The sequence below is a fragment of the Scleropages formosus genome, chromosome 24, assembly GCF_900964775.1.
Source record: "Scleropages formosus chromosome 24, fSclFor1.1, whole genome shotgun sequence".
In the NCBI taxonomy this organism is placed as follows: Eukaryota; Metazoa; Chordata; class Actinopteri; order Osteoglossiformes; family Osteoglossidae; genus Scleropages; species Scleropages formosus.
Window position 1 is genome coordinate 12934284 of NC_041829.1, and position 24107 is coordinate 12958390.

General features: G+C 42.6%; 1 protein-coding gene across 1 annotated transcript in view; it reads left to right on the forward strand.

Moving 5' to 3' along the window:
• Positions 1-350: 350 nt before the first annotated feature.
• LOC108918831 (disintegrin and metalloproteinase domain-containing protein 33-like) overlaps positions 351-24107 on the forward strand; it is a 74171-nt gene continuing 50414 nt past the window's right edge. The window contains exons 1-2 of the mRNA XM_018726416.2: positions 351-619; positions 16640-16713. Of these exons, the coding sequence (XP_018581932.2) occupies positions 478-619; positions 16640-16713 (216 nt within the window). The 5' untranslated portion in view covers positions 351-477. The remainder of the gene's footprint in view (positions 620-16639; positions 16714-24107) is intronic.

Below are 24107 nucleotides of genomic sequence, written 5' to 3' on the forward strand. Positions count from 1 at the left end.
CAACAGTAAGTTATTTGTTCAGCTGAATAGTCTGCAAATAAGATATAAAAAGTGACCAGCTCAACCGGCATTTCATTTAAGCATTTTTTCTAGATTCCAAAAAACTTCAGTCTTTCACTCTTACTGAAAAAGAGCAAAGAGCTTTAAAAAAAAAAAAAAAAACTATCACGGTTAACCCAAGATCAAACACAGCTGGAATGTGTTTTGCAGAGATCTTGGAAGAGAGCAGTGCCGCGATACCGCTGTACAAGTTGACAAGGCTGTGCACGCGGAAACCAAGTGCTTAGTTTCTACCGAGAATGAGCACGTCGTTTGATCCCGCCGCTATCTCAGGGGCGCGTGGCGCCATCCGCCGCGCGAGCGCAGCCGCTCTTGTGAGTGAGCGCCAGCGGTTCAGCGCTGGAGCGGTGCAGCGGAGCGGAGCGTCGCGTCGCGTCGCAGCCGAAGCGGGGAGCGCGAACGGCGCAGATCGGCGGGATGTACAGCAAACATCGGCTCAAAAGGGCGCCGCTCGCTTCGGGCCAAAGTGGACGAGCGCTCGCTGTTTTGTGCGTCGCGCTGCTGCTGCTGCTGAGCATCATGGCACTGCGAACCGCGAGCGGACACCCCCGACGAGCAGGTAAATAAAAACAAACAAACTAAACGAAACAACTAAATCAGAATCAAACTCCGCTCGTCCTGTTGTACCAGCACGAAAATATCCTGCTTTTTTCATTAACGTTTCTGCTCGCGTTCCACTCTGTGGCAGAAAAAGAAAAAAAAAAAACTTTTCCAAACAGGTTCTTCTTCTCCGAATCATCTCACTTTAGCACTTCCTTTTACAATAAGTCGTGCCGTGTCGAGTTTCCCCGTCAAAAAAATAAAGATTTAATAAATACTGTGTTTTAGGAAATAACTTTTCTCTGGCTTGAATGTCACAGCTGAGGCTGCCACGCACGTGTCTCTGCGGTTCATATTTATCATGTTAGCAAAAAAAAAAAAGAAGAAGTGGAAAATGAGTGTAATTGTTGTGAAACCTGTTGTGAGCGTCGTTTTGTTCCTGAAATTATATTTGCAATTCCTGCTGCTTAGTTCCTAAACAACTTTATGAGACTGAGTAGAATAATCCGAAAGGCAAAAAATTCATTCAACACTGTTGACTCGATGGTTCAGAATGGTTTAACTTTTAATCACACTTTTTACCAGGGTACAGTGTTACATAGTAATACTAACAATAATTAATTATAATAAAGTACAGTTACTGCATTACGCGACGGTAGCAGGTGCTCCGTAAATACGATGCTTTCGAACCATCAGCGCGGTCACTGCAAAACAGGCGAGTTGATTTCATTGCTTTTTTCAATTAAAATCGAGAAATGACATTATAAAATATTAGTTCGTCTCACTACAGTTCTTTCCCATTATATTACAGGTGAGCAAAGACTGGTTTTCTCGTTACGGCTCGCAGTTGAGTTGCAGCTTTTCTGTCCTCAAATTCAAAAGTATGACTCTACAGACTGGTGCTCCTCGATTTACGACGCGGATCAGTTGCAACGACTTCGCTTCGTCGTCAGTCGTAACCCCCCTTAATCTATTATTTAAACCGTACTTGCATGATGAACGCTACATTCTCTAAAAGAGCTTTGTTATATTTTTTCACTAATTTCACGCATTATTGTTAAAATAATAATAAAATAAATACAGTCCAATGTTGTAATATGTAATACTACAATAACTGTATGTAGTTGTCATTCTGAAGTCGGGGGGTACATGTTATGTCGCATATATCTTACCCCGCAGCCAGATTCTGTGCTGCTGTCACACTTCCTGCACGTGCGCGGGTGTAACCAAGAGAGTCCGTACAGGAATAGCTGTCACAGTCGGAGCGCGTTCGTAGCCACGTGACCGGCTTCCTGCTGATGCCGCGCATCTAAGACAACGCTGATGTAAAATGGAGCAATAGAAAGACCTTGCGTTTGTCCTGACGGCTCAGCTGCAACTCGATATACAGGAGCAGTAAAGGTCTGAATACACCTGTTACAAAGTTTTTTTCACATGCATTCGGTTTATACATTTAAACTGGAAATTAGGAAATGCGCCCTAAATTCAAGCTCTTCTCCAGATATGATATAGATTCTTGAATCATGTTTCAAACATCCGTTTTATAGTGGCACTTGCCTTCTATAAACTGATAAGCAAAACTTTCATCGATAAATCATTATAACCCGTTAAGTCCAATACATCACACATATTAACCGAAGCCACTTGTTCTGAGTGGGGTCATGGCAAACCAGAGCCTAACCCAGCAACACAGGACACAAAGGGACACACCCAGGACAGGACACCAGTCTGTCACAAGGCACCCCAAGCAGGACTCGAACCCCCGACCTGCTAGAGAACAAGCCCAGGCCAAACCCACTGCACCACCACATCCCCCAGTCCTGTACCTCTCTAACATTATTAGAAATATGATGACCTATCAAATGCCCAGACTGATAATCATCAGTTATAGGGCTGATACAATTCTACACCCTCTCCGCATAAACGCCAGCAAAGGTTAATGAATTTGGTTGGTCTGCACTTCTCTAGGATCAATGGGTACTCAATAGGCTTCTAAATTCAGGTGATCACACCTTGGTTTAAAGACTCATATGGCATTCCATGAGAAATGGTATCTTTGAAAACCTTCAGAAAACACTCTCTGACATCCTGAAAAAAACTTTGTAAAGTTGTTGAACCATCATTTCCTGTCAAAGTGTTGGCCTTAAATTTGTTGATGCACCTTTCCACCTCTTCCAAAGGGCAGTCCATATAGATACCAGTGCTCTTCTTGGCTGCTTTGAATTAGTGTCCAGTTTGAACCTGTACAAGTACATTGGCACTTCCTGTTACAAATGCAAGAGTTGTGAATTTTCAGGATCACCAACATTCCCCTGTTTTTTAATCTTTATTTATTTATAATTGTGGGGGGCTCAGTGATGCAGTGGGTTTGGCCAGGTCCTGCTCTCTGGCAGGTCTGGGGTTCGAGTCCTGCTTGGGGTGCCTTGTGATAGACTGGCACCCCATCCTGGGTGTGTCCCCTCCCCCTCCAGCCTTGCGCCCTGTGTTGCCGGGTTAGGCTCTGGCTCACCTCAACCCGAGAGACAAGCGGTTTCAGACAGTGTGTGTGTGTGTAATTGTGTTCTTTCATCTGTATAAAAAATATTGTCTATTGTGGAGTGAAGGTCATCTGCATTTGTAGGTCCTGATGTTGATTGACAGTGAAGAGCACCAAAACAGAGTAGTAGTGTGGGAACCCATTACTTCAATGAAGTTCCACGGTGTTTACAGCTGGCGTCTAATATTTGTGAGTGTTAGTGATCCCACAAGGTGACAAAGGCTCCACACGTTTATGGGATAAATCAGAACCTACCCAACAAATAAATAGTGGTACGTCACAGTTATTTTTTTACTGACTGAATAGATAGTAAAGCAAACTGAAAGCTGCACATGTTGTTTCAAGGTAATAAAAATAATATAATACGTGCCATCCTGTCCACGGTATATAGTGTATGGAAACTGCAAGAGTCAAGTTTGATACAGAAGATAAGTAATTAAACCAGGACAAAAATTAGAAAAGAAAAAATTCATAGCTGACATAATACACTGGCTCCTCACTGTGTTAACACAAGTGGGACTGAAAGTCTGTTTGTAACTTGATTTGTTCATAATTCCAAAGATAGTTCTGCCTTTGCCAGTCACACACACACACACACACACACACACACACACATTGTCTAAAACTACATGTCCCAAGCGGGGTCGCGGCAAACCGGAGCCTAACCCGGCAACACAGGGCACAAGGACACACCCAGGATGGGATGCCAGTCCGTTGTAAGGCACCCCCAGCAGGACTCAAACCCCAGACCCACCAGAAGGAAGGCCCCGGCCAAACCTGTTGCGCCACCACACCCTCATTGACAGTCAATAAAGCCATAATAATAATAATAATACACACACACACACACACACACACACACACACACACACACACACATTTTCTCAACCACTTGTCCCATACGGGGTTGCGGGCAACCAGAGCCTACCCGGCAACTCAGGGCATAAGGCCGGAGGGGGAGGGGACACACCCAGGATGGGACGCCAGTCCGCCGCAAGGCACCCCAAGCAAGACTCGAACCCCAGACCCACCAGAGAGCAGGACCTGGTGCAACCCACTGCGCCACCATGCCCCCCTCTAATAATAATAATAATAATAATAATAATACAGAAAGCCCTTGACTTATTAGTTGTTATGTTCTTTAAAAACCTCCAATCAAACTTAAAAATAATCTGACTTTCATGTCATTGCTTTTAATTTCAGACATCATTCATATTAATTTAGAATTTCTAAATTAAAAAATATATTGTCTCCACAAGTACCTTTTCAGTCTTGACTATTGACCAATTCTTATGTAATATTTTATACTGTCAGTGTTGAGTGACTATGCAAGTGTGACATCCATCAGCTTTGTCCACTTAGTCTTCTTTGTTTTCTACATAACAGATCCGTCACTGTCAATAACTGTTTATCCCAGGCAGGGTTGTGGAAGTCAAGATCGTGTCTCGAAAGCACGGAGCTGTAGCCTGGAGAAGGTACATCTCAGATGGGATGCCAGCCAGTTGCAGGGCAGCAAAACATATACACAGTTGAGGCACTGCAGGAGGTATCGGTGCTACCCACTGCACTACCCATCTGCACAACGAGTGAGGGCTTAATAAAAAAGATTTCCCTCAATTTATTTACAGGTTTGTTTGTGTAAAAGTCGGTCCCACAATTGACAGAAATTTTAGAAGCTGATAATAAAAGAAACCAGTTTTTAGAAGGTTAATGGATTTGAACGTTCATAACTCCAGTGTTTATAGCAAAAGGAGCAAGTGTAATTACAAACAGAAATTACACTTATCAAAACTTTTCACATTTAGCAGAGAGAATGTAAAAAAAAAAATCATGTTTATTTAGTAACTTTTGATTTGTGCTGAAAAAGATTAGATGCATCCCATTATTATTTGGGAAGAATACAGCTTCAGATTAGCTTCAGCTTGTCTAGCAGGAAATTACACTATTGTCTTGTTCTCATTGTATTTAAAAGGATTTAAAATCAGACCGTGTCTAGGGATAGCTTTACAAGTTACCAGAACAGTAATGTATTCATTCTCCTGAAGTCTTGAAAATTTGTAAAATCATGAAATATTATACAGTGTTTTGGGGCACTACTTACCCTAACTGGCTACTGTGCCTACTCACTGATGTGTCTGACTTATAATGTCTATATTTGCATTTGTGTGTGGGACTAAAGGACTAAAAACATAGAATACTGTTACAAACTCTTCCAGATGCTAGGATTTGTAGATGCTAGAGTTCAAAGAAGCTGCACAGAAAGGTAAATGGCATGGAGGTTATCAGGATTTGTCTGTCCTGTGTTTTATGCACCTGCTCGAGCGATGAGCATCGGTGCATCAAGTGGAAGGTAACAGACTAGGTTTACTCGAGAGTCACATGTCTGCAGCCATGTCTCTTTCACTTAAAGTAATGCACAAATTGTATTTTTGCTGAGATGTATGTCGCTTTGGACCAAAGCATCTGATAAAAGAATAAATGTAAACGTAAAAAAGGGAAGATATTGAAGGTAGCCTCTAGGTCTTAACTTTCAAGGGAACAAAACCAAGGGATTTTCTCAAGGGTTTCTTGAGGAGATTAAGGATAAATGGCAAAGGCAAAAGAAAGACTTAATTTTCCACTCGAGTAGCTGCATAAAACTTTATCTGAATGTAGACAATTCCTAATCACTTTCATAATAATATTTTTTATAAGCATTTACGTTACGTGAGTGGCCACATGAAGGTATATCCATTGTTCAACAGGTATGATCTCTTCCTAACTACTCTAATCTGAACTGACTAACGAAAAAAAATCAAAAAATAGCAATGGAGCACCACTTAATATTTACAAAACTATATACTACAGACAAAAAATATGCAAACACCAGCAGATAAACAATGTATCTCAACAAAGCTGGGCAAACTCCACAAGTGCCAGAAGAGAGAAGAGAGAAGAGCCCCCTCCCTGCCTGCTCCGCATCCTCCTTGTTTGTGCCGTTATTTATTGGTACAAGAGGCAGGGCCAGAAGCTTGGTATTCATTTACCCAGGTGCATCCAATTTGCACAACCATCTTCCGTAGAAAAGAGAAAGAGAAGAGAAAAAAAAGCAAACAAACAAACATGGCTTTCCCAGCACGGTGACAATACACACGTACAGTCCATAGACCCATATATGTATATAAAATGAGCAATAGAAATGGATAATAACACAAACATTCGAGCTGTTGGCACTGTTTTATTGCTTTTGTTTATTTGTTTTTCTGCTCACATTTGAGAGGTTGGTAGGTAAAATATTATCATGCACCGTTTTCTGTATTATCAGGAAGATTTATATGAAAATTTACTTTTGCCTCGCTATTACGTTCACTTACTTTTATATGACACATGACTTCTGCATAGCCCCAGTGCTCGTGGAGAATCTGTCGACGGAGGCTACTGGTGCATTTGGCCTTGTAGCGTGTTCGCAGCCCACAGACTGGAATTCGGTCCGTGTCGATAACCTTGTGTTCCCTTTTCGGCAGTTTCCCACGTACCTTCATCAATCTGCAATGCAATTTAGAATCGGCTCTTATAGGCGGGAAAAATTCTGGACGGGCTCACGGCTGTCAGAAGTGGGCGCTTGTATCTGAGGGATGCTGCTCTGCAATCCCTGCTATAACTGTTAAGTGTTTCCAGTATATGCCATATCTTCTCGCTCTATTATAAAGTGGTAGCAGTGCCTGCTTTTAATTTGCTCTTCTGCTGCTGCTGAACATCACATCAGTTTGACCTAATTGGAGGCTGTAATTGTTAGATTTGTTCACTGGAAAGCAGCTCGGTGTGTTAAAAGCTGGTGGCTGTGCTAGTTAATTTTCATACAGATGAGAGCAATGTGCTTTTTCTCAGCAACAAGCCCTTTTACAAATTTCCTTACTAAATCATGTGCTGAATGTCTGTATTCTTGAAAGGGCTGGAAAAGTCTTTATTTGCTACCTTAATCGCATTTTAAATATGCTAAATTTCAGAGTTTACCGCATATGTCAGTTTACTATACGATTCAATTAGGTTAAAGAAAAATGACGACAATTTCTTCTAGCCTCCTGCTTGACACCGATGAGCAGAGTGGTCAGGCTCTTTGTTTTGCAGTCTGAAGCTTTGCGCTTTGAACCCTGCTCCAGCTTCTGAACCCTCAATTGCCCCACTAAGACTGTCCCGCTGTACAAATGGGTGAATAATTTGGAGCTGCTCTTTGTACAAAATTCTAATATTTATAATTTGCCATCAGGTGATAAAATTTAACAATTGAAGCACCTGCATAGTTGTCACATTAAAGCATCATTGTTGTGCATATGTAAATGAATGAATTCTCATTTGTTTTCAGCTCATGTGTATGTAGTCAGATAAGTTTTAATTAAAATGGACAGCATGCAATCATTAACACAAAAAAACAACGAAACAAATACGGCAGGGTGGTACAGCAAGTAGCGCTGCTGTCTCGCAGCACCCGGGTGCTGGAAGAGGATGTGGGTTCGATCCCTGCTCAGTCTGTGTGGAGTTTGCATGTTCTCCCCGTGTCTGTGTGGGTTTCCTCTGGGTGCTCTGGTTTCCTCCCACAGTCCAAAGACATGCTCCTCCATAATGTGTGAGTGATGCAGAGAGAGTGTGTTCCGCTGATGTATGGGTGAGTGACCCTGTGTAAGTAGTGTATCTAGCAGTGTAAGTCACCACGGTGAATAAGGTGTGTGGGCTGGTAACACTACCTAAAGTTCATTAGAAGTTGTAATGTAAATTTAACTTCAATGTTTTAGAATCAGAATAACTTAGACTGTGGAAAATTGGATACTTACAGAAATGTTTGGTGTTATCACTGAAGAAAAAATACATAAAACTTACATTAAAACATTTGGTTTAAATAATTAACTTTAGCAGTCGCAGGACATTCAGACTTGTCACCAGTGGTTTGAATCTGATTAGCCTTAACTAATACAGCATCTCCACCTTGCTGTACGAATACCTGCCATTTGTGGTGTATACCTTGTGGCTGTACCTTTACTGTGATAGTCTGTGCCTGTGTACATAGTTTAATCCTCCAGCCTGTATTTCTTGTATATCTGGTCCTGGTGCTGACTGCATGTATTTGTCTTTAAATATAATGTCTAACAGTGTGTAATAGTCACTCAGTCTTCTGTCTTTCTTATAACAACCTATTAAACATAAATTATTTTAGGAATGAACTTTACTTCCCAGAAAAGTCTTAATGTAGGTCAGTTTTCAGTTGTTCTGGGTCCAGCTTTGTATAATTGAGATTTGTTCTTTTTTTAGACATACAAAACCCATAACTGTGCTCAGTGGATGGCTCCTATGAACAGGGCTGTAAAAGACCAACATCACATTTTATTGAGAGGATTTGTCCTTTTCTTAATGGTGACATGATGGAGGTCCATCCTGTCCTAAAAGGGTCAACACACAAGCTGTCTGAAACCCTGAAACCGCTTGTCCCAAGGGGGGGGGTTGTGGCAAACCGGAGCCTAACCCTGCAACACAGGGCGTAAGGCTGGAGGGAAAGGGGACACACCCAGGACGGGGCACCAGTCCATCTCAAGGAACCCCAAGCAGGACTCGAACTCCAGACCCACCAGAGAGCAGGCCCCGGCCAAGCACAATGTGCCACCGAGCCCCCCTTGCACACACAAAGCAGCTTGGTCTAAATGAATAGCTCAGGAAAAAGGGGCACTGACAACAGAAACGCAGTAACAATGGCTTGCTGCTACAGATATTCAGACGGAATCAATTGATGCAACTTTGCAGGTAATGCAGGGCAAGCTGCTACTTGCGTCTTTAACCCCATTTTTGCTGCTCTGTTCCACTAAATATCAAACTTAACAGTTTCACAGTATTCAGTACGCAGACTTGTAACCACAAAGCCTAGTGCAGACTCCCTGTACTGACCAGGTTCTCAGATTCTCCTTGGGTATTTGCTTTAAATTGCATCTTAAATTATTCCTAAAATTATTAAACATAAAAAAATCAAACTGTGTAATTTGTGCTAGGTCAATTACAATCTCTGTAACATTTTTGAGGGTGATGTCTTATTTCAAATGTAAAATACCTTCCGTTATCTGTACTAATAAAAATGATATAGAATAAAATGAAAAAATGGTATAGAATTATATTGCTGCTGTTCTGAGACAAAGCTCAACGCTCCATTCCATCACAGTCCTGCACTGGGCAGGCACTTATTGACGATGAAAAAAAGATGAATAGTTTACTGTCAGCACTATAATGCGCAACACTGTCAACAGTATAATGATCCACTAAGCAGCTCTTTGTACGTTTCAGATGCAAACTGAGATATTAGGTGTCAAAGCTCATTTAACTCCATTTGTAACTCTAATAAGGGGGTGCAGTGGCGCAGTGGGTTGGACCGCAGTCCTGCTCTCCGGTGGGTCTGGGGTTCAAGTCCCGCTTGGGGTGCCTTGCGGCGGACTGGCGTCCCGTCCTGGGTGTGTCCCCTTCCCCCTCTGGCCTTACGCCCTGTGTTGCCGGGTAGGCTCCGTGACCCCATAAGGGACGAGCGGTTCTGAAAATGTGTGTGTGTGTGTGTGTGTGTGTGTGTGTGTGTAACTCTAATACAAGTATATAATTTTGTTTTTTTAGTCATCTGATCTCTCCATGAAATAATGTCAAATGTTGCTGGTAAGCAAACATGCAAACGATGCTGTGTGGCTCGGGGACTCCTAGAGTATAGAAATGTAAATACTCTACTTTTTCTATGAAATGTTCTGTCAAGGATGTTGGCTAGCATGCCATCATGAAACAAAATTGAATAGAGCAGCACTGAATTCGTGGCAGCCGATGAGAACGTTATCGGTGTATTTAGGTATTAATTGCCGCTGCATCCCTGCTTGTTTTGAAATTGAAATGAGACTCCTGCAGCAATGGCACAGGGGTTGGACAATGGACAGTGTGATGAAAAGCACAACCTAATGAGTCCATCCGGCCAAGCAGCAATCCCACCTCCCCCCACCGCCAGGGTCCTGAGCCATCACCTGACAGCATGAAAGGAGCCACTTCTGTCCTGATCACAAGCCCATCTTTTACGGCCCCGAGGACAAGGCAGTATTTGGCCCATAACTTTCATTTGTCACTGGGTTACGTATGGCCAACGGCCCCCTTTCCACAAAGAGTGATTTTTCGTCATCTCCTTTTTCTCTGAAACCCACGTCCCTTTAAATGATGCTCAGCCTCATAGATAGTCAAAAATAGGTCTTTTTTCATGCAGTTCCTCTCATTCTTTCGTCTTTGATATATACCGGTATCTCCCTGACATGGAGGGTAACAAATGCCAGGCAAAACTTGTGCTGCAAATAGAAAGCACAAAACCTGATATAAAATCAAATGCATGTGCTCATGTTATTTTATACTTTTAAATACAAGGAGATATGTCCTTGTTATATAAAGCTTTGCATGCATTATATATTACGATTATTCTATACAAAAGAAATGCTGAAGATTCCCATTTGCTAATCAAATTCATATCTTAATATAGCATTAGAAATGTGTATGCTGAAAAAATAGAGAAGATTATATGAAAACTTGACTTAACAATTGGTGGGATGATTATTATGCTAACAAAAAGGAAATAGGTCAGTGTAGCTGGTTTGTGGATTGTGAAACCAAACAGAAATATGCATTTGAAAAGGAAAAAATATATATATTTTTAAAGTCTAGTCACAAAATCTTGAAAATTGGGGGAATTAGCATTGCTGGAAAACCATTCCAAGGGTGCATATAGGGATCAAACCCATGTCTTCTCACACCATACAGGTGCTGTGAGACAGCAGCACTACTCACTGTGCAACTGTGCTGCCCGTCAACATCAATGGTTGCTCCAACAAATATCGGTTCCAAACAGAGGGGCAAGCAGATGGCAGGAGTATGCTTTGTGACCAGAGAATTCCCACAAGGTTGCCTGTTTCCACTCAATGGAAACAGGAGCACCGTTACCGGACTGAGAAGCCAGGGGGTATTGAGCCCCAATACTCTCTATGAAATCAAAGGAATAATCAAGTTTCACTTCAGATCCATTCAGTACATTCATGACTCTTGTGAGTCATTATATCCACCTTCACCTATGTACATTTCCAAGGACAAGCAATTGCAAAGCTCATTTAAGTCCATCTGTGACTCAGATCTATGTTGAGTGCTACCCTCTTTTGCTGAGTTTGCTGACACTGATTTACGCTGGGCAATTGACTGACTGGAGTCATTAGCTTGTCAGTCTTCCCTTCTGAAAGCAGCACAAATTAGAGTGAAACTGGTTTCCAGGTGGGGGGGCGTGGTGGCGCGGTGGCGCAGTGGGTTGGACCACAGTTCTGCTCTCTAGTGGGTCTGGGGTTCGAGTCCCGCTTGGGGTGCCTTGCGGTGGACTGGCGTCCCGTCCTGGGTGTGTCCCCTCCAGCCTTGCGACCCGTGTTGCCGCTCCGGCTTGCCGCGACCCCATATGGGACAAGCGGTTCTGAAAATGTGTGTGTGTGTGTGTGTGGTTTCCAGGTGCACCCTGCCCTATAGTAATGACCCTGAAGTATTTTGAGTGTGTGTTCACTTCTCAGTGAGTCATTGATGTGTCTGATGAAGGTATTGTTAAAGCTTCTGCCCTGATTCATTTTGTTCTGCCCATATAAAAATTTATTTTCGATTATCAGACACTCTACTCTTTGCCATTAAGCCATGCTTCCCAGGCCATTCAGTCTGCTGTTTATCGATTACCCTTCAACGGGGCTAGTAAAGCAAAAAACTGTGAATCACATACAACTCTGTAAAGGCAGGCAGCCCTGCTCCAAACCCAAAGGTCTTTTTTGTTTATCATATTCTGCTTAATTATAGGCCCCAACCCTTTATTAGACCCATTCCTACATACTTTATCAGCTAAGAGCCTGGGAGCAACAACAGACTCAAGTCTGTCTTTGTTTCAGCATATCGAAGCCACAACCCAGTCCTGCAGATACATCCTGCATAATATCCACAGGATACTCCTGGATGAACCTTAATGCAGTTACTCATGTGATGCACACTGGTTCATATGATGGAACTGACTGTATTTTCGAATTACATGTCTGCATGCAAATCTCTCCTTCTGTTGATGTAATGCACTTTTTGTATTGTTCTCTGAGATGTACATCACTTTGGAGAAAAGCATCTGCAAAATGAAGAAATGTAAATGCATACTTATGACTTTACAGCTGTTAATGAGCAGAGGTTTCCATTACAGAGCAGAAGGCAATCCCACCAATATTTCATTATCACAGAGAAAATAACCCCGTACATGATATTAAGATATGTAAATAACCAGAGGGAACCATCCACAAGCAACCATCAACACCGGCAATTTCATTTTCTGAACTTCATTTCTAATTCTGAAGTATCCTTTGTTTGAGAAAAGCCTTCAATTTCAGTGGCTAAATGCTAGAATCATAACAGCCGATGAGCTGAGCAGAGATGAACCTTCTCAAATCATCTCCAAATCAGCAAGAGTGACAGAAAAAAGCTAGGTCCTTAACAAGCAGTTAAAAAAATACAACGGGGATATGGTCCATAATATCAAAAGTCGATTACTAACTCTAAAACATAGTGCTAAACTGTTGTGTAGGTCTGTAGGTGTATGGAAATCTGTTAGGACATGTGAAAGCAAAAGGCAGAGAGTGGTTCTCTGGAAGGATTATGATTTCTCCTTAAAACAGATGCTGTGGATCATACCTACGTTCCTCCATCTGAACAGGATGTTCATTGGAGGTGGAAAAAGACTGAGAATCAAGATGTTTTCACATGGACATGAAGGACAATGCATGCCATGAATTCACTGTACACAGTACAACTCAGTCGAAAGGCGTTAATTCTGAGATCATCCAATGCAGGCCGAGCTCAGATGTGCTCACTGTTGCCCTGAAATAGCAGAAGAAAACTTCAAATACCACACAAGATGAGTCACCAATATAAGTGATGTTAAACTACACGTCTCAAAGATAATCATACACGATCATTTGGTCATGTCCGGCTGTGAATGCATTTCAGAAGTTCCCATCACACATCAGGCAGACATAAATTATCAGCTCACAAACTGCTTCTGTTAAGACGTAGCAGCACACAGAGCGGGAAGCCAGCAGGGACAGGCAGCAGACTTCCTATAGCCATTTCTACCATTATGTAAATGGTGAGGACAGCCCATTAATGGTGCTTTTAGGAGTCTAGGACACTAAGCGCTTCAAATGGAAACAGTGCGTTGCTGAACTACTTTCAGTCTAAAGCACCATGTAATATGCAAAGTGTGTTTAAGGCATTGCCGTTATAATAGAAAGATGACACATTCAAATTCCACTTTTGGCGGACTACTGTTAGCTGGCAACACATAAAACAACCGTTAGTTATAGAAACAGCACTTTCTATGTTATCCTTATTCCATTATTGCTGTTGTCAGAAATTCTTGAATTTGAAGATCAAATTGACTGTCTTGTTGATCCTGTAACTGTGTGTACATTTATTCAGAAATTTTATTTTATGAAAGATTTTTTTCAGAGTGCCATAAACAATGTAACTATAATAATCAGAGGATGCTGGGAAATGAGAGGTTGGACCCAAGTGCGGGTTTTATTGAAAAGAATTGGGAGAGCGGTGGTTTTAGTGTCGTGATGAAGAAGAGCTGTGGCCGAGGTCCAGGTCAAAGCCAAAGTTGGTTGTCTTGATCCGTTGGGCAAATCCGAAATCCACGTCTGGGAACAGACCAAAGGTCGAAGCAACAGCCACAAGCATTATCAGAGAGGTGAATCTGAAATCCAGGTCAATGGTCTGAGCGTAGGTCAAAAGAGCCGGAGCCATCATGATTGCAGGGTGAGCAGTTGTTTCAATGAGAGTCTGCAAGTGGTCTGGGTGGAGCTGCTTTTTTGCCTCTTCTTGATTTTCTGCAAGTGGGCGCGGTGTTCCAGCGGGGTTGGCCAGGTCCCACTCTCTGGTGGGTCTGGGGTTGGAGTCCTGCTTGGGGTGCCTTGCGACTGACTGGCGTCCCATCCTGGGTTAGGCTCCGGTTCACCGCGACCCCGCTTGGGACAAGCGGCTTCAGTCAATGTGTGTGATTTGGTGCAGGTGTCCTTGCCTGAGCTGCTGGTATGTCTTCTGGGGCGTGACAATAACAAATGATAACATCACTTTTATTTGGCTTGGTTAGTCAAACTGTGGTCTTGAGATATGACAGTGTTAAGTAACTAATATAATTAGAACTTGTCTAGGTACTATAATGCAGAGGGAGGACCTGGCAACCCACCTCTGTTTCCTCCCTTGACTTGCCTTGAAAACCATGCGAGTGGTCGCTATGGGTCGACTTCGACTTGGCACTTGCCGTACCATACCATACTAGGCACAATAACTCGGAATAACCATCCGCTCACCAATGGGTATACTACTCTAGGTAAAGAGAGAATCTGCTTTGAAAGTGTTGCTGCCTGTATTCAGGAGTGTTGTGTCAAAGCTCAGTCTAAATTAACTTCTGATTCTTCAAGGGACACCAGTAGGCTTCAGGGCAGGAACAGATGATTTATAAAGTCTCTGTACAGAAAAAAGGCCAAAAAAGTTTTAAAGAGAGCCATCAGCCGACCCATGACTGCTAATCTGCATCTGTCTTGTTTGGCGTGGTCAGACAAGAAACGGTTTGCCAAACTTTAAGGTGCTGGGGACCGTACCTCAGAACAGCATGGTGGCAGCGGTGATGACGAAGTTAGATGAAGACCTGAAGCATTAGCTTTAGAAAATGAAAAACTTACTCAAGTTGTCAGCTTGCTTGATCACATGGTTACCTGAATAACGATGAAGTGGAAGGGGTGTCAAGACTCTGAGGGCCACTCTTGCTCTCTTCTGGCATACAAATTTTTTGTACCAGCTAGGTGTTACATCATTGTGTGGATTAAGTTACTTGTTTGGTTATTTAAAACATTCCTGATGTATATTCAAAACTTCTAACATTCACAGTTTTCCGATTTGATAGTGTCCTGGTTTCATGGCTTTAAAACTGCTGGACCTCCTGGCTTTGCGCATTATGTAAGCATGAGTGGTTCCTAGAGATGCTGCAGCTGCTCTAAACTGCTATGGTGGGGTGGAGTGGGGTGGGGTGCGGGGTTTACATTCTATTCAGGCTGTCGTCTGCAGATAGACATCACTGGCAGCAGCTGTCTGGTTAACCAGTGCAAATGAGATTCCAGTGCCAAAAGCAGCGCAAGATGAGATTCAAGTGACAGAGACACTGATGGCTGCTCTGCTCCAAAACTCTTCTATGTGCTCGTCCACAGCTTTGGTGATATAATTGGGCGTGTTTAATGCCATGGGTTAAAACTGAATTTGAAAAAGCATGAAATTTGCTGGACTGCATAGTGCATCTGTTTTCTAGAGGTGTGGACAGCATAAAATATCAAATACATAATTTGAACCTAATTTTGAAAGGTACTCTGTAGCAGAAAAACTTTAAAGGATCGTTAACGGCGGAACCGCATCGGCCGATCGGATAGCAAATCACACTGATCTGCTTTCATGGACTTATGATCAAAAATCAAATTAATTCAACTAATTAATTAATTCCAAGCGACTTCCAATGAACTCTATGTAGTGTTATCAGCCGACACACCTTATTCACTGCGGTGACTTACACTGCTAGATACACTACTTACACTGCGTCACTCATCCATACATCAGTGGAACACACTCTTTTAATCACTCACACACACACATTTTCAGAACCGCTTGTCCCATACGGGGTCACGGGGAACCGGAGCCTACCCGGGAACACAGGGGCGTAAGGCCAGAGGGGGAGGGAACACACCCAGGACGGGACGCCAGTCCGTCGCAAGGCACCCCAAGCGGGACTCGAACCCCAGACCCACTGGACAGCAGGACTGTGGTCCAACCCACTGCGCCACCGCACCCCCTATCACTCACACACTGTATAAAATTTCATTTAAACATTTAATTGTAAAGTCACATAAAATTACAAGTTGCTCTGGAGAAAAGTAGCTGGAAAGAATTATATATTATATAATAATTCTTATATTTTATTACATATAAGTCCAGCATAATAATAATAATAATAATAATAATAATAATTTTCACTCTCCTGTACTACATTGGCAGAAACATCAGAGGGTGACTTGGTCCCTCTGCTTCGATGTGTCCTGTCCAATGATCAGCACAAGACAGAGAGGACACTTTTTTTGTGGACTAAGGTGGTTTAAGGACTCATTGAAAGAAATTCCAGCCTCGGCTCTGTCTTCATGAGCTCCTCGTTTAGAAGCAGAGCAAATCAAAGTTTGAACTTCTGAAAGTCCTTAGTTTTGTCTGCCCACACCTGCACCACAGCTGCAGCCAGGATCTGCACAGTGGGGAGGCTGAATTTTTTTGATGTTATTCTATACTTTAAAAATTTTGTGGATTTTTCACAGCACATAAGTGGGAGAAACTGTGGTGTCATATTGGTTCTTCTTCATTGTGCTTCTCTCCTTCTGACAGGACAAGGTCGGGGAGAAACTGTGGTGCCATACTGGATCTCCAAGGGTCGTGCCAAACGGGACACCATGATCCAGGTTAGTTATGAGTTTTCCAAATATACAAATACGGATTTCCTCCCATCGTTCAAAGATACGCTGTTCAGGTGGATTGGTGACCCCAAAATCACCCATAGTGTGTGTGTGTGAGAGAGAGAGTTTCACTGGTGTGTGGTTGACGGGCTCGTTGTCAATAGTGTATCTAGCATTACGTAGTCTATCTAAGTCAGGCTGGTGACACTACATGGTGTTCATTAGAAGTCTCTATGGAGAAAAGTGTCTACTAAATGAATAAACACTTGGAATGCGGTGAGAACTGTTGCATGCTTTGGAGAAGCACATTATTTTATTCACTGCATAGACATCAAGTGGACATGTAACCTAATGCTGCTCATTTAATTCTGAGTAGGGGTATTGTGTAATGTGTAATGATCTCAATAGCAGAGTGTATATGCAACTGCACAATCCAGATGAGGAAATGAAATGCGGAGCTGGCACAATGAACACCGAACAAGTAGATTCACGGTGTGACAGTGAAACGGGGTGATGTGCACGGAACTAATGCGCAAAGGCGTGACGTAGATGGGGTTGGAATACGGGACTTGGACAGGATCGCTCAAGACTGGCACAGGCCACACGCGGGTTCGGGACTGGAACAGACACACACTCTGGGACAGTAACTTGGGAAACAAGTCCGTGAACAAAGAGCACATATTGCCAGGTGGTCACAGTGAAGAGCTAATCAGTGATGTGACTTCAGCCTTTTTATAGGACTGGGGACCAGTCATATGGTTAATTGAGGCCAGCTGTGTTGATGCAGATGTAAAGCAAAAGAAATTAAAAATAAGTACTACTGAATGAATGTGTGACAGGATAAACTGTGTATTTTGTTTCAGCATGTATGAAAAAAAGTGATGACTTTTCATGTTGGTAAATCATTAATCTATCAGTTTTCAGCGACAACTTATTTTATTAGTGCTGTGACAATTCATGTAGTAACCTATGCTTTTCTGGTTTTACACCCAGTGTGGTGAATCACTAGGTAGAAATGAAAAAAACTACAGTGCACTACAGAGGAAACACACAAATACAGAATAGGATTTGAACCCGCAATCCTAGTACTGGGAGAAAAGTGTGGCTCAGTAACAAACATTTGTAGAGTTCTGGCCTTATCAAGAATATAACATAAATATAGTCTATTGGCCTAAATTTGTTTATTAAGTGATCCCTGATCATGGATGTGAATAACTAATAGACATATGAATAACATCTTTTATGATGGCTGGTTGCAGACAATGAAAACAATGGCAGGATGGCATGAGGCGTCATGACACTTGAGTAGATGTCCTCCAACAAATGAAGCCTCTCACTGTGGGGGTATAGGGCAGCCCAATAGCAACGATTCTCTTTTGTCCATCTAAGACTGAAGGCCCCTGGAGGGTGTGCACCACATCAGACAATTCATCCTTCTCCATGACCTTGTTTTGCATAGCTGTTCAGAAAAGCAGCGGTAATTACTCGAGCAAAGCTTCACTTGCTCCACCCCGAGATAGGAGGGACTCTGCAATATTATCAGCCTATGAGGTCACCTGATATACTTTTCACCTCACCCTCCACATTGCTTCTTGGAATATCCTGCTGCTAACACCGCTTGGAGACTCCCATCTAGGAGATGCGTGCTGTGATAAGAAAGCCATGGATTAATGAAGAGATGGGTGGATTGATGGAAGTGGATCCTATACAGCTGAGTGGAGCATTTGTAACTGAATAATGTCTCATTTGGATAGTCAGCTTTCTCAACATGGCCTTTGATGGGTGTGAGATGGTAGACTAGTACATGAATGGACAGATCGATGAACTTCACAGAACACCATTACTTAATCTGGAGCGGCCAACGGCGATGACTAACAACGTCCGTAACTCACCTAAAAAATTTCTGTCACTTAACTTACCCTTGTATGCTCCAGACTTCCAAACACTAATACAAACACTCAAATATAAAGAAAATCAGCCTGTCGTCTCATGCCTGCACTCAGTTAGTTACCTGCTATTTTGCTCCCTCTTTATTAAAACTTCCATTGAAATGTTGCACAAAAGTCGCGTGTCTGAAAGAATACACTGAAGAGGGGACTTAATAGAGGTCATGTAAGGAGAAGCTAGAGTCTCGTGGAAGTGAAAGTGTGTATGGTCGTTCTGCACAAATCCTCTTACATGCTTACAGTTTGTGTTTGATTGTCGTTTATGACATATGTTTATGATGTGTTAGTCATAGGGCCATGAAACGTCTCTTGAAAAAGGTTGTATTTCTCAGAATATTGAGTTTAGTATTGAGCTGGGGCTGCACAAATGTAAAAAGTCAGCATAAAAACTGATAAAATTTGCAATTTAGCCGGGTATCCAGACTTAATGCGTGTCTCAAGTACCAGTTTGGTACCTGCACTCGACGTTATCTTCACAGCTTGAGGTGCGCTATTGCCGTGTGATCCTCTACAGATAGCAATCTCATTCTAAGCCACATCACTGTTACACTTCTGTTTCCTGTATTTAAATTCAAGCTTCATCGCAATGCTGCTGGTCTCATTGCTGAATACAAAACACCTGCAGATGTTTAAACAAGTACTCAGAATTTTTCACAGATGTATGGTAATATATGCACTCCCACTCTGTGCTCATCTGCTCGAGCAATTTCTCAGGAAATCAGAATATGATCAGTCTTTCAATATGCAGTTCTCTCCTCTGCCACTGCGCTGGACTTTTCAGAACCAGCTGGTTTAGAGAAACCAGTGGGTTACACACGATATCCTCCAATTGCTTCGCTTTTGCTTTTGGCGCTCAGTCCTTTCAGGAAAGCGCCAGCTGAACTGCAGAGATAAGCTAAATGTATTATAGGGCTCCCAAGGTAAACATCTGTGTGAAAGACATGTTAGTTAATCATATATATTAGTTAATTAGTGTGTAATCTTTATTCTTTTCACTTTTTTCTTTAAGTGATAAATGGTAGCACAGTGGTTCAGCAGGTAGGACTGCTGCTGTCTCCCAGCATCCAGAGGGTATTACAGGACACAGATTTCATCCCTGCTCTTTCAGTGTTCTCCTAACCCCTCCTGCAGTCCAAAGAGGTGTTGAACTGGTGGCTCTAACTTCCCCGTAGTGTTTGTGTGCTGGTAGCACAGCGACACGGCAAGTAGCACTGCTACCTCACAGGGCCTGAGCTCTTCAGATGGAAGTTCAAATCTGGTTCATTCTGCATGGAGTTTGCACATTCTCCCTGTGCCTGCGTGCAATTCCTGTGGGTGTTCTGGTTTCCTCCCACACTCCAAAGACACACAGTTCATGTGAATTAACAATGCCAAGTTGGCATTTTGAGTGCATGTGTGGCTATACTGTGATGGACTGGCATCCTCTCCAGGCTGTACCTTTTTCAGCCTTCTGCCCAGTGATTCCAGGGTAGGCTCTGGATCCCTGTGATCTTGATAAGTACAACCAGTTACTGAAAAAGGACAGATGGATATACATGTGGTGTGAAGATGGGTGAATAAATACATGGAGTTCAGAGCAGTGTATGTAGCATTGTCACTCGCCTTGGACAAAGATATCAGGTGAATATTACACAATAAGAGCTGTATATTGCGTTGATGAATGCATCTGCTAAATGAATTTGGACAGTGAGATCCTAGTGAACAAGCTCCATAAAGGGCAGTTTGTAGCATGGGGGATAAAGCTGCTGCCTTAGCACTTAAAGGTTGCAGGTTCAAATCTCACCACTGGCTGTAGAACTCCTAAGCATACACACATTGCCCAAAACCAGGGGTTCATAGCAAGCCAGAGCATAACCCAGCAACACAGGGATCAAGGCTAGAGGGGGAGGAGACACATGCAGGACAGGATGCTGGTCTTTCACAAGGCACCCCAGGCAGGACTCAAACCCCAGACCCACCAGAGAAGAGGACCCAGCCCAGTCCACTGTGCCAACACACATCCATACCCTTAAGCAAGCTCCATAAATGGGGAAAGTCATTGTGAAATAGCTTTGCCTTCTAAGCTGCTTTGGAGAAAAGTATCAGCTAAATAATGAAAATCTATTAAACATGCATTACCTTGTCTTACTTTTGCTAGCCCATGTGATAAAACTCAGTCATACTTTTGACACGGATTAATTTGTACTGGATATGCTTCAGTAGGGGTCCAAAGAAAGATGCACCGTGATAAGGTGACAGCAGATGAAATGTAAAGACACACACTTAAGTAATTCAGATGGACATATTAATCTGCACGACACCTGAAAAAGCTGTGCACAGTTATGAGGAGCAGCTCTGGAAACACGACGAGGATTGTGAACGATTGTCACCGAGCGTCACCAAGCCGACATCGCTGCGCACTACGTGCAGAAAGTGTCACGGCGGCCTCCAGTGACAAGAATAATAGAACAGCTCTGTTGTCCAAACGTCTTTACCAGTTATGCTGGGCATGTCCAGGGTATCTCCATCGAGGAGCAGCATACCTGGAAAGCAATCAGCAGGTGTTAACAAAATAAAACATCTTCTCTTACTGCATTCAGTAAAACTCTCCTGCCTAGGGTACTGTGCAAAAAGGTTAGGCACTTGGGGAAAAATGCTGTATAGTGAGAATGCTTCCAGAAATAATGCTCTTAATTAATAAACTTCCTACAAAGCTTAGTAACTATTCATCGTCGACAACTGTTTTCCATGGCGGATTTGGCCGGGTCCCGCTCTCTGGCGGGTCTGGGGTTTGAGTCCTGCTTGGGGTGCCTTGTGATGGATTGGCGTCCTGTCCTGGGTGTGTCCCTTGTGCCCTGTGTTGCCGGATTAGGCTCCGCTTGGGACAAGTGGTTTTAGACAGTGTGTGTGTGTGTGTGTGTGTACGTACTTTCTTTTTTTAACAACATACAAAACCATTACTGTAATACTGTAACTTTTTGCAAAAGAAATGCTTGGAAATGTAAAATATGCTCTTTCCCATTGACACTAACGCGGAAGACATTAAATAACCGTCTCAAACAAATATTTCTGTGAAACATCTAAGTGCCTAAGACTTTTGCACAGTACTGTAGATGGGTCAGTCATATACCCGCCTTGGGGGTTTGCGGTATGTCTCGGCTGTACCTGGCTCGCACCCGCAGTCACCCACAGTAAAGATGTGAGCCACAAGGTCGGGATGTCCGAACAGCGAACCATCCTCGGCTGTCACATCGTAGAAGACAAGCAGTAAAAACGATGTAAACTTATCCTGGCTTTTCACAAACCCGCAGCATTTGTTGACTGACATTCCACTGTTTCCGTGGTCAGCTGGCACAGATGTTCCAGAGGATCCAGCAATTTAACTTAATTTAAATTATCTTCAGCATTACTTTTTCTGAGTCGAAGAGCAGCAGCACACCTGGTTTTACTGCCAGGGTTTGAGCAAAATTTGCATATAGTGGCTCAATGACAGGCTGGTTTCTCAACACACATTGCTGATGAATTGTGGTTAGAGCACATGTAGCCCAACTTGACACCCTGGGTTCTACCACAGATAATTTGCAATTTAAGCATATTTTCTTCTGCGATGTACCATACTGCCCTAAATAAAGAGTGCTTTCTTTCTGTGAAAATTGAGAGTTTTTTGATCAAGAGTTTTTTTTAACACATGTTTTTAATAGGGTTTTTTTTTTTTTGGTTTGCTTTCTGGATGTTTGTATTCTTTCTTTCAAGTTTGCATAAACTTGTTACTGTATAAACTTCATGCACAGCCACATTGAAGCTTCTATGGTATAAAATTCACAAGGAAGACGATGCGACTGAATGAATGCATAAACAGATTTTTCTACCTTTTAAACTTCTACCAAACATTTCTAAGTCAGATTCACTTTGTTCCCAAATAGTTTGTTATTCTAAATCTTCACCTGTGTTTAGATGTATATATATGAAAAAATAGTGGGGGCGTGGTGGTGCAGCAGGTTTGGCCGGGTCCCGCTTTCTGGGGGGTTTGGGGTTCGAGTCCCGCTCGGGGTGCCATGTGACGAACTGGTGTCCCATCCTGGATGTGTCCCCTCCCCCTCCAGCCTTGTGCCCTGTGTTGCTGGGTTAGGCTCCGGCTCGCCGCGACCCTACTGGGGACGAGCGGCCTCAGCCAGTGTGTGTGTATGTATAAAATATATGTACTTTTTCCCAACTTACTATATTGCTTTGTCATATGATAAACATCACAGATTTGATCATACCAGTCTCTTTAACCATCTGCTTTCTATTTTCTTCGCTTCATTCTCCGATGGATATTTTCAGTATATTAATATGCAAGGAACTCCATTAGATTTATTACAGGGTAAAAAAATTAAACACTATCATGGCATTGGACTTATGGAATGGGATTCTGATCGATTTCTCCAGGCTGGAGCCTGCAAAGGAGGTTGAGTCTTATGGGTGCCCACATCCTCCTTTTTTTTGGCCCCTATCATTGAGAGCAGGAAGGCTAAGGTTCAATGAAAAGTGCTAGTTCTGAGCCCTTCTGAAACACCCCATCTTCATTAGACCCTGACTTCTTCCTTTCCTCTGAATCTGTTATTCACGTGAAGAAGGTATTATTCAATTCAAATTACAGACGGGCCTGTTATCCCTTCCTGAAAACTGGGTGGATAAAGAAAAGGCAGGTAGTAGGAGCCAATTTCCCATTATTATTTATGTGGAAAATTGTAGTTGGTTCCCAACTCGTTTCAAAAACTCTCTACTAACTTTGAGAAATGCCTCTAAAATGTTTTAAACACTTCAAATAAGAATAAATTAAAATAATTCTAATAAAGTACAACAGTAGACTGTACAATATTTACTGAAGTTGGCCAAGAATATATATAGTAATAACCCGCCCAGAGCTTGCTGTTGGTGGTGTTACAGAAAGAGGCTCGGGAGACACAAGTTTTGGAACATGAGCTTTATTGCGCATCGTTAGACAGCAGCACTCGTGGAGCACACAGCCGGCCAAAAACTCACAAACAAAAGAACAACACGGGAGGCGTTAATCGGCCATAACTCCCTATAATGGTTGCCTAACAACTATTTCCATCCAATGGCCAGCAGTGCTGCATTTTTGTAGAGCTACCGCTCATTTTGCCACAGCTTCAGTTTATTTTGTAGCACTTTTTCCTCGTTTTGAGCAAGAAAATATAACGAAGTGTGTTCTTAGATGCAAATTTTTTTTTTTAAGTTTTTTTTTTTTTTTAGAAACAAAATGACAAAAAAGTGTTATGGTGGGAGGGATAGCGAGGAAAGGTATTCATTTTCAGGAAGCGTTACTGCAAAAGTGCAAATACCGGGGTACGTCTGTATTTATTTCTATATTATTTATTTGTTCATCCATCTAACCGCTTGATCCTGAGCAGCATCACAGTGGTCCGGAGCTAATCCCTGAAGTATCGGATGCACAGCTGAGGGGGGGTGCAC